The sequence below is a fragment of the Protopterus annectens genome, chromosome 6.part0 (assembly GCF_019279795.1).
Source record: "Protopterus annectens isolate FY-2018-M chromosome 6.part0, PAN1.0, whole genome shotgun sequence".
Classification (NCBI taxonomy): Eukaryota; Metazoa; Chordata; order Ceratodontiformes; family Protopteridae; genus Protopterus; species Protopterus annectens.
The window spans coordinates 1,914,407,139-1,914,424,239 of NC_056737.1; the positions used below are offsets into that span (position 1 = coordinate 1,914,407,139).

Below are 17,101 nucleotides of genomic sequence, written 5' to 3' on the forward strand. Positions count from 1 at the left end.
AACCACACCTCGCGCACTTTTTAAACCCAGAGGGTCTATGCTCTTTAGACATGCTGACAAACCTCTAAGAATAATTACACAGAAAACTAAGAAAGTTCTAAGTTTTACAAATTTTTTTTTTTTTTTTAAACAAAAACACTTCACTACTAGTAGCACAAACACAGAAAAAAAGTGGGTCAAGACCCTCTAACTTAAGCAGGTACTTGACACAAAAACGCTAAATAGTAATAGAAATAGAAAAATAGGGGAAGGCCCCTCTAACTTAAACAAGAAACCTTCCCTTAACGAAAAAACACAATTTCCTCAACAGATTTTCTTAAAACTCACTCGTACAACAACAATAGCTGTTAAAACAGCTTTTGGGTTCAAATAAGCAAATTTCCTGACAGGAAAAGTCTGAATAAAACAGTACTTAGCCCAGCCAAGTTTGAGACCACGTCCTAGCTTGTAAGCGGCAAACGAGATCTGGGGGATTAGTGGTGGTGCATCCTGGGATAAGAAATAGCTCAGCCAATAAGAGGCCTCGCTCTATAGAATAGCGTGCCGAGTCGGAGCCGAGGAATCGGCTCCGAGCCCATCAGTATTGAATGTAGGCGAGATAGGATCACATAACATCTATCAGTTATCCCCTCTTATAGCAAAAGATATCAGAATCCCCTTAGTTAGCAAATACATGTACCTAGAACTCATTCTCGAGCCCTCCCATAGCTTCTTTATACACATAGACATTACCTATCTCAACTCAAACTCTTATAAAATATCCCATCTACCTACCCTAATAGCATGCACAGCCATAAATATACTGCTACCAGGCTTGAATACAGGCTCCCCTTGACATGCCATTCTGCCAATAATACACAAATTCTGCAGACTATTGTAAACAAAAATATGCAGATCTGCATTACTGGCCGATGCACAGTGGCATCAGTGCAATATCTCACAAAAAAGAAAGGCTGGCTATCCACAACTGAAAGAGTAACCCTTCTTCAAAAAGCACTCTAATGTTTAAGATATTAAAACTAGGATACTGTCTTCTGCTCTAAGGGAACAAAAAAACTCACACTAAGAAAGCAAGCATATTCCTTAAGGAACACAAAAGATGGTACCTTCATGTTTCACGGACTACCCTTCTAGACTGTTATGGAAGAACTCTCCAGGATAGGGCCAGCACTTTGTAACAAATCCTGACATTACATCTAAAAAAATCCCTCCAGGATTTCAAAATGGCATTAAATAACCACTTCAAGGAAGAAAGTTTTTCAGGGACACAGGCTTTTTTTTTTTTTTTTTTTTTTTACACTAGATTCCAACATATGCATGCTTTGAATAGGCCTTCTAAATGTCAAATGACTACTACTGAGACAATGCAAACTGTCCATACTGTTTCTCATTGTAGACATTTGTAAAAGTTCCCTCTAACTTGCCTTCAATGTGATATTTGCTGTGCATGGACCAATATACATTACCTGAGTCGGGGGTGAAAAGGAACTTTGGAACAGCCCATCTACCTGGTTAACAAAGTGCATGCTTTAATACCCTCCTCAATCTGCTAGAAGACAACTATTTGGGGTTTGTCAACCTAGAAAAAGTGGGGGAACAGGTATATTATAAAGGTCCTCCCACAATGTTGAGGACCTGCTTCCACTTCAACAAGCCCTTAACCAAGTCCTGAATGGGATGGGTAATCAGATCGTACACACACACACACACACACACACACACACACACACACACACACACGGGCACTCTTCTTTGCTCTATACTGCTGTACCAGTATGGCACACATCATTATGAAAATGGAGCACCTGCTTTACTGAGGAAAGTCTTAACCAATTCATGCTATCCAAGTAATATGCCTAAGCCCAGGATGGTAGGACAGTATGATAAGTAAAGTGGACTGAAATTTGGTAAAGCAGATCTGAAAAGACTGCATTAGGGATAATTCAGAGACTACTCTTCAGGGGAAAACATAGGTCAGACCAAACAGACGACCAACACCTTGTGAAAAACTAGATGCATTTCTCTACTATGATGACCCACAGTTCCAGTACAGAAAGGATGAAACCCAAACTAAGAATTCAGGCAACTCTAACTTGATTAGTGGTATGGTGCTTGCTTGCTGGAGTTGGCATGGGATAAGACAGGAATAAAGAAATTAAGCTAGCTCACCTCTGGTCGGAGGTGTTAGTCTAAGTGCACTCACATATGCTTGGTAAGAGGTTGAAGTCTACAAATGTTGGATGGTAATGTCAAAATTACTCACAAGAAATAAAAAAAAATTGCATCATAAGAGGTGTGAACTATTGTGCAGGCCTGCTGCTTGCGAACTCCTTGGACACTGAGCACGTTTCACAGGATGACAGAGTTTAAAAAAATCCAAACACACTCAGCACAAGGATGCTATCACCCCTTTCCTTGTTTATTCAACTTTTATGTATGAACCCATCTGGCTCTTGCCTAAAGGAAATGAGTCCAGTAAATGACCAGGTTGGATGGGTTGTATAATAAGTGAGGAGGAACCTGGGGAAAAAGTTCAGCATTTATCATGCTATAAACATACAGCAGAAGGTAAAACCTATCAGTAGGTACTTTAAAACTCATGGAGGGGAGGGTTTCTTTAAAGGTGACCAGAGATGCAGTACTCAACTGTTCAACCAACTGGTACTAAGCCTCAGTGCTGACCTCAAAATGTCATGATGGGAAGGAATAGGGGATACATGCACCATGACTGCATAATAATTGGGACCAATTCATACATGTTACAGATACAGGATGACCTGCAAGAAGCAACTCGTGTGACACTAGTAACCATTCTGTCAAAAGTAGAACCTCTTCCACTTGGCAGAGTCTGCCTAGTGGAAGACTTTCTGGCAACCTCAATCACTTCTAATGGAAAGAAGGTGGGACCAGTAGCACACAGCTGGAGCAAAACCCTAAGATAATGTCAGTCCTTACCACAGCCATGGAGCACTTCTTGGACAGAACAAAGTGTGTTTACTGCATCTTCACAGATCTAAGAATCTGAATCCACCTCATTTCAGCCACTGTTACATAATTATAATTAGCTTTAATCTTCCTCCTCTAAATGTTACATAACATGGATGGAACTACTGGGAATGACAGAAAGGCAAAAGCTAATTTGCCAAGATTCAGAATGGAGGAACTTTGAACTCCCTATCCTGATAAACCAAGCAAATGAAGGTAACAGCACTATGTCTTATCAAATGGAGAGATCATCCTGTCACGCATTACTTTTAAAAGGTACAATCCAAAAGAATAGATTTGCTCCTCCAAGAAACGGCTGGAGAAATGGTTCACGGTATCTGCCAGCACGCTTATTTCATCCAAAATGTGAACAGCTTAAAGAGTAATGCCTCTGTGACCCAGTGATATTAGTGCTTAGGCTCTCTGCATAGGCAGTACAACCACATGTCCTCTTTGCCTTGCTTGACTGAATTACAAGGGGCTCCCAAATACAGCCTGCCCTTCACAGCCTTGGGGAAGAGGACAGCTCATAGCTATAAGTAAGCCAACCAGGGGAGTCCCTGGGCTCAAACCCCCCTCAATCCTGGGCAAGTAGAACATGTTGTGCCTATGAAAAGACCACAAGAGAGAAAGTACAGCTGTGTAGTAAAATTTAACATAATAGTAGATGTTTGAATGATCACTGCTGCAGTAGACTAAACTATATGGCTTATATGTTAGGATGTAACAGCGGCCAAGATTCCAAAGCTTCAAAGCCCCTTCCACAAGCTCAAACATTAGGAAGCGCAAGTTAAGCGGACTAAAGACAGGTTTGGGGACCAAGCCCTTCAGAGCTTTCATGCCAACTGAGAGAAGGGGACTAAGCCCTAAGAGGACACTGCTAGGAAAAGAAAAAGTACAGTTTTGTACCTACCATAAATGTAGATGTTCGAAGATCCACATTGCTGCAGTCCTTACATATGGGTAGTCCGCTGTCCTCGGTCGGCCCGAATACCAAAGTATTAGGCTGACGTCGGTCATGGGCGCTCAGATCTGACATCAGAGCGTCAGGGTATAAAAGCGCATGACCGACGTCATATCCTCAGTCTTTTCTTGCCCCAGATGTCAGAAGGCCCTAAAAAGAAAGGCCACAGCCCAAAAACAGGATACCTCCCAAAAACATGCCCAACAACAACCATCACCCAAACCATATAACCATGCCGAACTACAGAGGGGAAGGAGGGAGGGTAAATTGGACTGCAGCAATGTGGATTTTCGAACATCTACATTTATGGTAGGTACAAAACTGTACTATGTTCTTCATCTCACATTGCTGCAGTCCTTACATATGGGTAGAATCCCAAAGCAGAGGTAAAGGGAGGATGGCAAAATCATAAAACATTAGGGGTTGCTAACATGCCCTGTAATATTGCAGTGGCAAATCCAGCCCTAGACTTAGAATAAAGAGGAAGGTGGTAATGCTTGGAAAAAGTATGTACTGAACTCCAAGTGGCTGCTTCCAAAATATCTTTTGTAGCTACCCCCCTTAGAAAGGCAATAGAAGTGGCAGTAGCTCTAGTGGAATGAGGTCTGATTCCAGCCGGAATCTCCTTACCATGATGGGAATAACAGAAAGAAATACAAAACCCAATCCATTTAGAAATAGTTTGTTTTGAAACAGGTTTTCCCTGAGAACCCAAAGCAAAAGAAACAAACAACTGCTGAGACTGCCTGAACCCCTTGGTTCTGCTCAAATAATAACATAACTGCCTGTGAATATCCAAAGTATGCAAAATCTTCTCCCCTTTATTTTGGGGGTTTGCATAAAAAGTAGGTAAATGAATAGTTTGGTTCAAAGCCACACTAGAAACCACTTTAGGCATAAAGGAAGGATTAGTACGCAAAGATACCCTATCCTTATGAAAAATCAGGAAAGGTTCCACTGCCATAAGGGCCTGTAATTCAGAAACCCTTCTTGCAGAGGTAATGGCCAACAAAAAAGCAGTCTTCCATGATAAATACTTTAACTCGGCAGTAGCTGCAGGCTCAAAAGGTTGTAGAGTAAGCTTTTCCAACACAAAATTGAGATCCCAAGCAGGAGTAGGAGCTCTACGTGGGGGTCTTATGTTCTTTGCCCCTCTAAGAAATTGCTTAAACAAAGAATGGGAAAATAAAGGAGGGACACAGTCATAGTGAGCAGAAATGGCTGCAGCATGAACCTTTATCGAGGAGAAAGACAAACCCTTGTCCAATAACTCAGTAAGATATTGAAGAGAAACACTTAAATCAGGCTTGGAAACATCAAAGTCCTTCGCTTTGCTCCAAAGAAAAAATCTCCTCCATTTATCAGCGTAAACTTTCCTTGTACTAGGCCTTCTGGCCTCCAAAATAACATTCAAAACTTGTTGTGGAAGCTGAGACCCTCCAGGGTCTAAAACAGAATATGCCAGGCTGTGAGATGCAGAGACTGAATCTTGACATTGAGGAAGTGATTGCCCTCCTGAGACAAAAGATGCGGAATCAAAGGCAGAGGCCATGGAGGCTCCTGCCAAACTCCTCAGTAGTGGGTACCAGTGCTGTCGAGGCCAATCCGGCTATCAGAATCATGGATGGCTTGTCTATTCTGGCCTTCAGGAGTACCTTGGGAATGAGAGGCAGAGGTGGAAAGGCATAGACATGAAGATTGCTCCAACTGAATGATAGAGCATCCACCTTCCAAGCTGTGGGATGAAACATTTTTGTGCAAAACTTTGGCAACTGGTAATTTAGTGGAGAAGCGAACAGATCTATGTCTGGAGTCCCCATAACACTGTCAACTTTTGAAACACATGAGGATCCAGTTTCCACTCGTGAGGATCCACAATTTGTCTGCTCAACACATCCGCTAAGGAGTTCTGTGCTCCTGGTAGAAACCTTGCCTGAAGATTGAGGTGTAAACTGAGAGCAGTCTTCCACAAAATCATCGCTTGCCTGCAAAGAGGGTACGAATGGGTTCCCCCTTGCTTGTTGATGTACCACATGACAGTAGTGTTGTCTGTTTGAATCAACACCTGTCCTGGGTGAAGTAAATCCTTGAAAGCCATCAATGCAAATTGGACTGCTAACATCTCCTTCAAGTTGATATGCAAATGTTGAAGTCTGACAGGCCACGTGTCTTGCACCCATTTTCCATTGAGGTGTGCTCCCCAAGCCTTGTCCGAGGCATCTGTCGTTAGAATCTGACTCGCCTCTGGTCGGGTCACAGAGAGTCCCTTGTTTAGGTGACATTCCTGAGCCCACCACAAAAATTCTCTCTGAATGCAAGGTATTATCTGAATGACAGTGTCTAGATCTTGGCAGTGTTGTGTCCATACATTTTTGAGATACCATTGAAGCTTCCTCATATGCAGTTTGGCATTGGGAAGCACCAGAATACAAGATGCCATGAACCCCAAGGCTTGAAGGACTGTCCTTGCAGTCAGCCTGGACTGTAGAGACATTTGATGGAAATAAAGAGAAAGGCTTCTTTGTTTGTCCGGGGTCAAAAAGGCCATCCGGGAAGCTGTATTCAGTCTCACACCCAGAAAGCACATGTCCTGAGAGGGTACTAGACTGGACTTTGTTTCGTTCACAGAATACCCTAGGCATCTTAACACTACCATCACATATTGTAGATGATGCAGAAGTTCGTCTTTGTGTTGTGCAATAATCAGGCAATCGTCCAAATAAGGATAAATATGTATTCCTCTTAACCTGAAAAAGGCCATCACTGGAGCCAGAACCTTTGTGAACACTCTGGGCGCAGTAGATAAGCCAAAGGGCAATGCAGAGAACTGATAATGTAAATTTCCAGCCCGAAAACACAGGTACCTCCTGCAACTGGGCCTGATAGGAACATGAAGATAAGCCTCTTTGAGATCCAGAGTTACCATCCAGTGATCTTTTCCCAACAGAGGTAAAAGCTGTTGTAACGTCAGCATTTTGAACTTTGGAATGTCCAGATAAGTGTTGAGGAGAGATAAATCCAAAATTGGTCTCCACGTGTTCCCTTTCTTTGGTACTAGAAACAGGCGAGAATAAAATCCTAGTCCCACTTCTGACAGAGGAACTGGCTATATAGCTCCTATTTGAAGAAGTAAAGAAATCTGCTTGTGAGCCTCTATCCTTTGCCGAGGAGGAACGTCTGGCATGCCTTTGAAAGGAGGCAATGTATGGAAATAGAACTTGTAGCCTCGGTTTATAATGTCCAATACCCATTTGTCCTGGGTGACTAAAAGCCAGTTTTGCTTGAAAAGTGCTAACTTTCCTCCCAAAGGAGCTGCCAGGGAAGAAGAATCTGGCAGCTGAAAATGCAGGTCATTGGGCCTGTTTACGAAAGGACTGGCCCCTGCCCTCACCTGCAGATTGTGCAGGTGAACTCCAAGTTCTAGGCCTGAATGTACTGTGAGCTCTGCCCCTGCCACGTCTAGATCTACCCCTAGACTGAGAATCAGAAGAAGGGTAGGTCCACCCCTTAGTAGGCCAATTTCTACTAAACTTTGGAGGTTGCACCTGCAAAAATCTTTAACAGTCTGCATGGACTTAGCCTTGTCTTCCATTTTCTTCAAAACCGACTCCACAGGGGACCAAACAAAACTTCAGACTGTAAAGGGGCATCCAGAATTCTAGTTTTAACATGCTCGGACAAATTCTGATCCTTAAGCCAGGCGTGCCTACGAAGAACTGAACCAGTGGCAGCCACCCTAGAAGAGGCCTGTACAGCATCAAAACCACACTGCAAAGAATGCTTACCCACCTGTTCAGAGACATGTACTAAATCCTGCAATTCTTTACACTCTATGCCCTCTGCCAAAGCATCCACTTTAGATTTTAGCTGAGAAAGGAGGAAATTCTGATATTTCAACATATGAAACTGGCAATTTAAAGCCCTCATTGCTAAAGTAGAAGAGGTATACACCTTCTTACCCCATCTATCCAAAGCTCTAGCTTCCTTATCTAGAGGAACCGGATTCTTTACAACAGAAGCTCTAACACCCTTAGGCCCCTGACTAATAGTTTCTGGGTCCGCCCTAGGACTCTTATACAGATATTTATGAGCCTCAGGCACCCTGTAATACCTGTCTGGTTTAACTGGCGCAGGAGGCAAAGAATCTGGGTTAAGGAAAGCCTCCGAGAAAACATCTTGAACAACATCCAAAACAGGAGGTATAGCCAAGGGTCTATGCTGTGGTAAAAACAAGAATTCCCTAAGCCTCTTCCGTGAATCAGAGAAATCCTGTCCTTCCCACTTAAAATGCTCCCTCATGGAATGCAGAGTTTCTGAAAATGAAAAATCCTCTGGAGGAGAAGCAGAAGGAGTGGAATCCTCTGCATCAGAATCGAATAAGGGGAAAATCTTGAATATCTTCAGCAGAAGAGTCTGAGTCATCTGAGGCCTGATCCAAACTTTCCAACTCTGGCTCCACCCTGGGCCTCTTATCAGGAGGGGCATAGAACCTCTAATTAAAGTAATCAAATCTTCTGCCATTTTAAGCATGTGCTTTTTAGGCACAGACCCTGAAGTACCTGGAGGGACACCAGAGGAAGGCAAAACAGACCTGCCCTTAGAAGAAGCCTTAGAAATAGTAGCAGAAGGCCTAACCACCTTAGGCATAGAAGGGAGAACAGTAACCTGAGAGGCCCCTTCAGCTTGACCTGACTCCTGTGAGGCCACATCCTGCAAAATCAAAGTTTCCCCCTGAGACTCAAGAGAAACTTCAGCCAGATCCACCTGCTCCACTGTAGTTTCTGCAGGACCGGCGTCCGAAACGGACGAATCAACCTGTCTAGGTTTCAAGGATTTGTCTTTGCGCTTCTTCGTGGAAGCGGGCGTCGGAGGATCCGATGGCATATTATAATTACACCGCTTACCAAAGACTAACCTAGCACAATCTAACCTTCTTTTTATAGTGCGCTTATTAAACCTAGCACAAAACCGACACCCGACTACGTCGTGGTCCGGTCCCAAACAAGGAATGCAAAGAGAGTGATAATCCCTATGCGGTATCTGTTTCCCACAAGAAATACAATGATTCACTTTTTCTGACATCCGGAATTAACTGAGGCAAGAAAAAACAAAAATATTCCCCAACGGGGTACTTAGCCCAACTTGGTTTCGGTCTGAAACTCGGAATATGAAAATTTCAGAACGCCGAACGGCACTTGCAACGCTGCTTCTGCATCGGACCATGCGGCAAAAAAGACTGAGGATATGACGTCGGTCATGCGCTTTTATACCCTGACGCTCTGATGTCAGATCTGAGCGCCCATGACCGACGTCAGCCTAATACTTTGGTATTCGGGCCGACCGAGGACAGCGGACTACCCATATGTAAGGACTGCAGCAATGTGAGATGAAGAACATCATGTATACACCTTGGCATAAGAACACAACAAAAAACAAGAGGAACGGAGGAGTGGCTACTACAGCAGTGATGATTTGAACAATTACAGTTATGGTAAGATTACTTACATAACTATTGTGTTCTTCATACTGTTCACTGCTGCAGTAGCCTGAGCAATATGGGTAGACTACCATAGCTTACAACTGAGAGTTGGATGGGGAAGAATCCAGAAGCCCATGGAGAATGGTCCTAGCAAAGCCTGACCTAGACCTCGAAAAGAAATGAAGTTTATAGTGCTTTGTAAAAGTATGCAGAGATGACCAGACCAAGCTGCTGCTTCTAGAAAACTATCATCATCCAAACCTTTGCAAAAAGCCAAAACCCTGGTGGTGTGGAATACTTTTATTGCAGTTTGAATTAAAAGTGGTAATAGCTTGCGACAAACATTTGGAAATAGTCTGCTTTGACACAGATTGTCCCTTCTTTCTAATTTCAGAAGAAATTAACTGATTGGAAGTTCTGAAAGACTGCTCTGTCAAGACAGTACCAGCATTGTTAGTGGATATCCAAGACAAGCAGTATCCCCCCCTCTCTCATTTTTAGGTTCATCAAAGAGAATAGGGTGATGGATAGTTTGGCTTAATAGAAACTTGGATGCCACTTTAGACATAAAAGGATTACTTCTAAAACAAACCCTGCCTTTCTAGAAAATGAGATAAGACTGACTAACTTTAAGAACTTGCAACTCGGACACCCTTCATGCAGAGGTCAGAGCAAACAGCAAAATTGCTTTCCACATTAAGAACCTCAAGTCAGCCAGGTTAGTGAGTTCAAATGGAGCAAGTGTTAGCTTCTCTGATATAAAATTAAGATACCATGGAAGGGCCATCGATTTGTCTTGGAAGCCTGTTATGCAAAACCCATTTCAAAAACATGAGAATGCACTGAAAGAGGAGGATCCGTGGGCAGATGTGCTGAAATGTCTGATAACCGAACCCTGACAGAGGAGTAAGAAATGCCGTAGGATAGCAACTTACAAAATTATTATAAAGCCTGAGAACAACTTGCCCTGAATGGGTGTTGGGGAAAGAAAATTGGGATAAGGATAGTCTGGCCTGAAGTAAATTGACACTTTAGGCACAAATGAAGGATTAGTGCTCAAAGAAATCCCATCTCTGAGAAAAATTAGATAAGACTGACAGACTATAAGAGCTTCCAATTCGGACACACTCCTTGCAGAGGTGAGAGCAATCAGCTGAAAAGTTTTTCATGTTATGAACATCAAGTCAGACAGATTAGCTGGTTCAAATGGAGAAAGTGTTAGCTTCTCTTAGCACAAAATTAAGATCCCACTGAGGAGTCAATGGCTTTCTGGGAGGCTTTTTATAAAATTTTCACGTGAGAATGCTTTGAAAGGGGAGGATCCATGGTCAAACATGCTGAAACAGTCAACAAATGTACCTTGATAGAAGACTAAGACAGGTAACATGATAGCAAGTTGCACAAACACTGTAAAACCAGAGAAACATTAGTCCTGAATAGGTGCTGGTTGTTTTGTTTGCACCAACCAGAAAGCCTTTTCCATTTGCTTATATATGATATTCTAGTACCAGGTTTTCTTGCTTCCATTAGTAACTGCTGCATGTCCTTGGAAAACAGGTGCCTAAAAAGGTATTAAGACTATCATGCAGGCAGTTGTAGTTGTTGGGGGGTTAGGATGCATCAAACACTCTTGTACTTGTGTGAGAAAATCCAGTTTGTGAAGAAAGCTTGTGATAGTTTAACTGTCACTGGCCAAATGCAAAGGATGGGAGAACTATTGTTGCCTAGGCCAGAAGGGAGTCACCATAATATTTGGGGATTCTTTCTGAATATTCAAAGAACCCTGGATTTCAGTGGAAAATCATACAGGAACACTCCTGTCCAAGGAAATGAAAAGGCATTTGTCTTCCAGCCCTTCTTGCATTGAGTCCCGGAACAAAATTTTGCGAGTTGAGTGCTTAGAGGAGAGGCAAAATGTTCTCCCTGAGGAATTTCCCACAAATGACTCAAATCGTGAAAGAATTCTTATAGGTCTACCTTGGTCTTGCTCAGCTTGTCCGCAACACAGCTTTACTCTGATCAAATGTAAGATGCCTATAGGGTGAAATTGCACTGTAAAGCTATACTCCATGTTAACATATCTAGTCTGCAAAGGTGGGGTGGTGGTGGTGGGAGTAATCTATGGCAAGCTCAGGACCTGTAATGGGACCTGATGACAGTTTTTACAAATAGGCACTCACACAGGGACCAATCCACATGCCTTTCCTTGCTTCTTGAGAGAACTGGGAATGTACATAGGACCCTCCTACTGATTTAGGCACATAGAAACCTTCAACTGCCAATCATCCTCCTGGCAGTGAGTTAAGCCGAAAGGTTCTCATTTAATGTCTGAGGGAATTTATAGCAGGTCATTCAGTTGTACTCCTCTAAGGCACAGCAGGCAATGCCAGTATACATCTTGACTGAAAATGTGACAGCCAAATAGACACTCAAACTGTATGATTGTAAGCAATGAATGTGGAGACTTTCCACCAATGCTCATTAGGATTAGGAAATGGCTGAGTGGTAAGAAAGAACTGATGCAGTCGGGACTAAATCTTACGCGGTCTGCACTTGACATCATGGCAAATACCAACATCAAGCACACTCACCAAAGTGCAAATGATTTTGAAGAGAGAAAATGCTGAACTGTGAATGCTGGACAGAAGCACTCACCACTGACCCATTAAAGATGGCCTATGAAATTAGATCAGTAGTTCTTTTCTTTTCTGATGGTATATATTAAATCTGCAAATAATACTCTTTAGAATAAACTGTTACTGCACTAAAAAAAGACAACAAATTCAAAGTAAATTAATGCAACATATAGGATAGAGACAGCCAAGAAAAAAATTAGGAAAGTTAAGTTATTCATTCAGACCTTGCTGCAGAGCCACTCTCACTGTGTGCAGTCACCTCATCTTTGTACGGCAGGACAAAGCCAGCAAGATTAAGGAGGTCTCGAATCATCTGTCCCTTGATGCTCACATCCAATGGAGAATTTGAGTGAAGGCTAAGGGAAAAAGACAAAAGAAGCCATTAATAGCACATAAAGTTATGAAAAATGAGCAACAAAAGGCTATGCATAATCTTATCTTTGTCAGCAAAACTGCATACAGACAGAGTAACAGGACTCAAAAAAAAAAAAAAAAAAATTGCTGATCATTCCCACTCTCTCCATCAATCACTACCGGGGTTCATTTTGCAAAAATATCCTTTAATATCTTCCACAGCAACATTAATTAAAAATGACCTCTTTCCTTATTCAGTGTTCCAGAACATAGCCAGACACATGTAACAAGTAACTTTAGAGTTGCACTAGTTTTGTTTTCCTTTTCAAATATAGTAAAAGTTACGCACTCGGCACTCGCCATAATGATAGACATGTGTTCTCTTTCTGTCCTTCCTCAGTGTATGGGTTTCAGATATGTGCTGGATCACACTTCGACCATTAAGGAGCCAAGGCTAGGTCATTCAGAGAAAACCAGGAATCAGAAGATCAAATGTCATCAAAATACATGGATGGGGCGGGGGGGGGTTGGGAGGGGAGCTAACGAAGGACAGCAACAGGCACCACAGATCTATCACATTAAGGTGAATGCATAACTTTCGTATCAGATGTCATCTTTTCCAGTCGTTCATCAGTGTAAGGGAGAGTCCCCAGCTACAACACTTTGGTGGTCTTCTGGAAGGACATTATGAAGCACAGCCAAACCAAAAAAGGCTCTTGATTTGGATTGTATCTCCATATTTATAATGAGAAATGAAAATATGAACCTTCAACCAAGTGGCTGCTGAACAAATGTCATCAAGAGGTACTCTGGAAAAGAATGCTGTCAATGAAATGACTAATCTAGCAGAACAGGCTTTTGGGAGAACAGGCAGGGACAGATCCATCTGCCTGTAAACATAAAAATGCACTCAGGTAACCAGCAAGAAACAGTGACCTTAGATGCTCCTTTTTCCATTTTGACAGAATAGTCACCCACACTCACAGGTCTTATACTGCTGAAGGTGAAGCTAAATTAACACTTTAGCATATTTTATCAGTGTAACAGATCCCTGCAAAGATTCGGAAAAGTCCATAACCATAAAATTAACTGCAGTGACTCAAGTCAAGTATTAAGAGTTCAGAGACCTTGTCTTTGTATCCATGAACATTCTACCTCACAGATTGTTTTTGATGGTAAAGCATCAGGGGAGGGGGAATCTTCCCACTCCGTTCGCTTTGCTCACTCTGCTCCCCTACCCTGACATCATATCCCATCCACCATGAGCACCTCTACTCATATCCAAGCAAACCACTCACCCTTGTTCCTATGATCCAATTATATACAACTCTACCTTATGCACACACATTTCATTCCCACCTTACCCACTTTTATTTAACCAAACTTATCTGCATTCCCTTATATCCATCACATTGAAGTCTCATCCCCGCACTATACTTCTTGGACTCTTACTCTACTTCACCATTACAATACAATCACTAACTCAATCTTACATTAACTCAAGGCTTACCATCTTCTCTTCTACTATATATACACCAAACTAACATTGCACCATAAGTTTACTACTGACCAATTACATCTCTCCCACCCCTCCTTATTGCAAACCACAAGGCAAAACACCTAACCACATTGTCAAAGCACATTCTGAAGTCAAATAATTTCCAGCGTTACCTTAAGCTGATCACATATCACACGACAGAATCATACCTTTCAACTGCACTGAATCTCTTGGATTTTACCGATTTTGAGGTCCAAATAATGGGGTGCCACGATTCCCGAGTGGCACCCCTTAATTTCTGAGTTTCCTGGCTTTTATTTTCAAAATTTTTTCTGGCTTTTTTTGGACACGGACGTCATTGCGTGCAGAGGCGTGCACGGTGACATCTGCTTCGTGAGCAGCTTGCCAGCCTGTTGAAATTCGGCTGAGTGGGTGAGCTTATTTGTTTATATTTACTGACAGCATGTGCTGGACTAATCACTCACGACAGGGTAGGGAATGGGATAGGAATAGAAAGAGAGGGTGAGACACAGATGAGTCAGAGAAACTGGAGCAGTCCAGTAGTACTGAGCAGCTGAAGCACACACAAGAGCAGTGTGTTTTTTGTTTTAATTTAAAATAAGTACTACAACTACTTGCATTTATTTAGCTTAGAAGGCAGGCACTGGCAGGAGTCAGGACTCAACACCCCTTTGCCCCACCCCCGGCAGCAGAACAAGACAGTGTGTACTAACGGACTCGGAGCTGTGCAGTGGTGAATCTTGGTCCCAGACAATCGAATGATGAAAAAATGTATTTCTTCTGCTGCTGCTTCTTCTCCGGCTCCTCCAGCATCTCCAGAAGGTAAATAAAATAAATATAAAGAAGAAAGATAAGAAAACTAATTGTTCTGAGTCATAGACTTGCATTATTATACGAATGATCATTTAGTTCGTATGACAAGTGTACTTTTGAACTTGAAGCTTCATAATCATATTGGCAGTACTGTACATTCTCCTGTAGCTGACCTGGATGGTAGCTTAGCAGCTTCTTAAAAGCAGACATTGATTTAACACTGCAGGATTCCCTCAGGGAAGGTACTGGACAGCAGTTGAAAGATTAGCAAAACTTTGACCTGGTAAAAACCTTAATCTGATTACAGTGTGTTCTTCTTATGGCAAAGAAGCTGAAAAGGAAGATCATGCTATTAGCTGGGATCAGAAACAGGAATAATTGGAGGTATGAGGTGAAAAGGAAGAAAGAGGAGGTGGTAAAGTTAAGCCTGGTGGGAATGGACATATGGGCAATAATAAAATTGCACAGGTGCATTTATAACTAAAGATGACACTGCTTATGTTCTGTAAGAGAAAAAAAATATAAACCAGTAGCTAAGAGAGTGAACACTTGAAAAGGAATGTCTGCTGGGGCCTGTGACATATGACCTCTCTGCAGTTTTGTCACTGCTTTATATGATCTGGAAATTCAGTTACCGCACTGCATTCTTTTCTGGTATGCTGGCTGCAGCCAGCATAAAGCTGATTCTCCCTCTGAGTATCCTAAACAGTATTTTTACATTGGCACATTGGTAAAATTATTTTTTTCCACAAGACACCGTTCTTTAAAGTTAGGATATTTAATTTAAGGTGCAGGTGCAAGTCTATTTTTATTGTGAAATGGTATTGCTTTGTTTAGCAGATGTCTTAGTGTCTGTGGTAAAATGTAAAATAAAATCCAAATAATCATTATAGAAGTAAAGCCGTATGCACATTACAGTGTTTATGGTAAATGGGGCGAAATAGCGAAGTAATGGGACATTGGAATAACTGCATGGGGACTCTGGGCTGGGGCCATATTTTGGTTGTCTGGTCTTCAGTTTGCGTTTGAAAGTTGATATCCCACAATTCCATTGGAGTGGGTGGGGATACATAATTATGTTTGCACATTTTATGTTAAGCAGCATACAGATTTGCACCTATTTTCTATGGCCTTTGTCCAGATTTTTTTATGCTTCCAGGTTGAGAGGTATGGATAGAATGTACTACCAAATGTAAAGAGATATATACTAACACAAACACCACTTTTCTGTTTTTAAACCCATCACAGCTGACGTTTCTTCTAACTTGCTAACCTCTTTAATCTTAATTCTCAACCTTGCTACAACTATATACCTGCATACCCCCACACACCTATAGACAACCTCCTCCAACCATCTCCCCAATAAACACAGAGCTTCTCACATATCTCCTTCCAGCTTTTCGCCTATACTCTCCCATATTATTCAAGCTACAGATTGGCCTCCTCACCTCCTATGAAACCACACTTGACACTCTCACCTATTAATAAAATACACTTTCCATGGTACCCATTCCTCATTAACTATCTTCTCAAATGTGGAGACATACATCCTAACAAAGACCCATCCTCTAATCCTAACCACAAGGCTAACCCCAAAGATTTAAACATACTTGCACTGAACCTCAGAAGTATATGTAATAAAATACCCTCACTGTAGGCCTGGATAGATCAAAATAAACCTGACATGCTAGCCCTTACCGAAACATGGCAACACCACAATGTAAGAGAGTCTGAGATAATACCTCCAAACTATGCAATAACCAGAAGAGCTAGAGCTAAAAAAGTGAGGAGGGATAGCCCTTCTATATCAGTCTGCATTCAACATCACACCCTACACCAGTATTATACCCATCTTTTCCAATGCTGAGGTACTGTTCTCTTTTTTGAACCTCAACACATCAAAAAGGATTTGCATAATAGTAATATATCCCAGCAGGTCACAATATACCAGTGTTGGAAAATATTTTATCCTGGACATCCTAAACAAACCTCGAAACAATCTTAGGAGATGCAAATATAGACTGGCAAACCATAGCTTTCAACTCCCCCACAAATAGTATAAATCAAAGGTTTTTTTTCTCAATTTATCAATATTCCAACAAGATACAGCGAAGATCCTATCTGCCAATCCACCCTAGACTGGATCCTACTTATCCCACCCTGCCAATTACCCCTCTTCTGGTACACTGTCTAGTTCACTGAGCAATCAACTGCCAGCTTATTCCCCAAGAACAAACTCCAACAACTAAGAGTATACATATTGTAAAATCTTTTAGGGACTCTACTAATTTTTGTCAGCATAAATTCAACAATCTCCTACATGAAATAGACTGGACACCCCTTAAACAATT

At 41.9% G+C, this 17,101-nt stretch overlaps 1 protein-coding gene across 1 annotated transcript in view; it reads right to left on the reverse strand.

Annotated features, from left to right (window-relative positions):
• TTLL4 (tubulin tyrosine ligase like 4) overlaps nucleotides 1–17,101 on the reverse strand; it is a 1,780,839-nt gene that overhangs the window by 405,927 nt on the left and 1,357,811 nt on the right. The window contains exon 18 of the mRNA XM_044073711.1: nucleotides 12,289–12,420. Coding sequence (XP_043929646.1) covers nucleotides 12,289–12,420 — 132 coding nt within the window. The remainder of the gene's footprint in view (nucleotides 1–12,288; nucleotides 12,421–17,101) is intronic.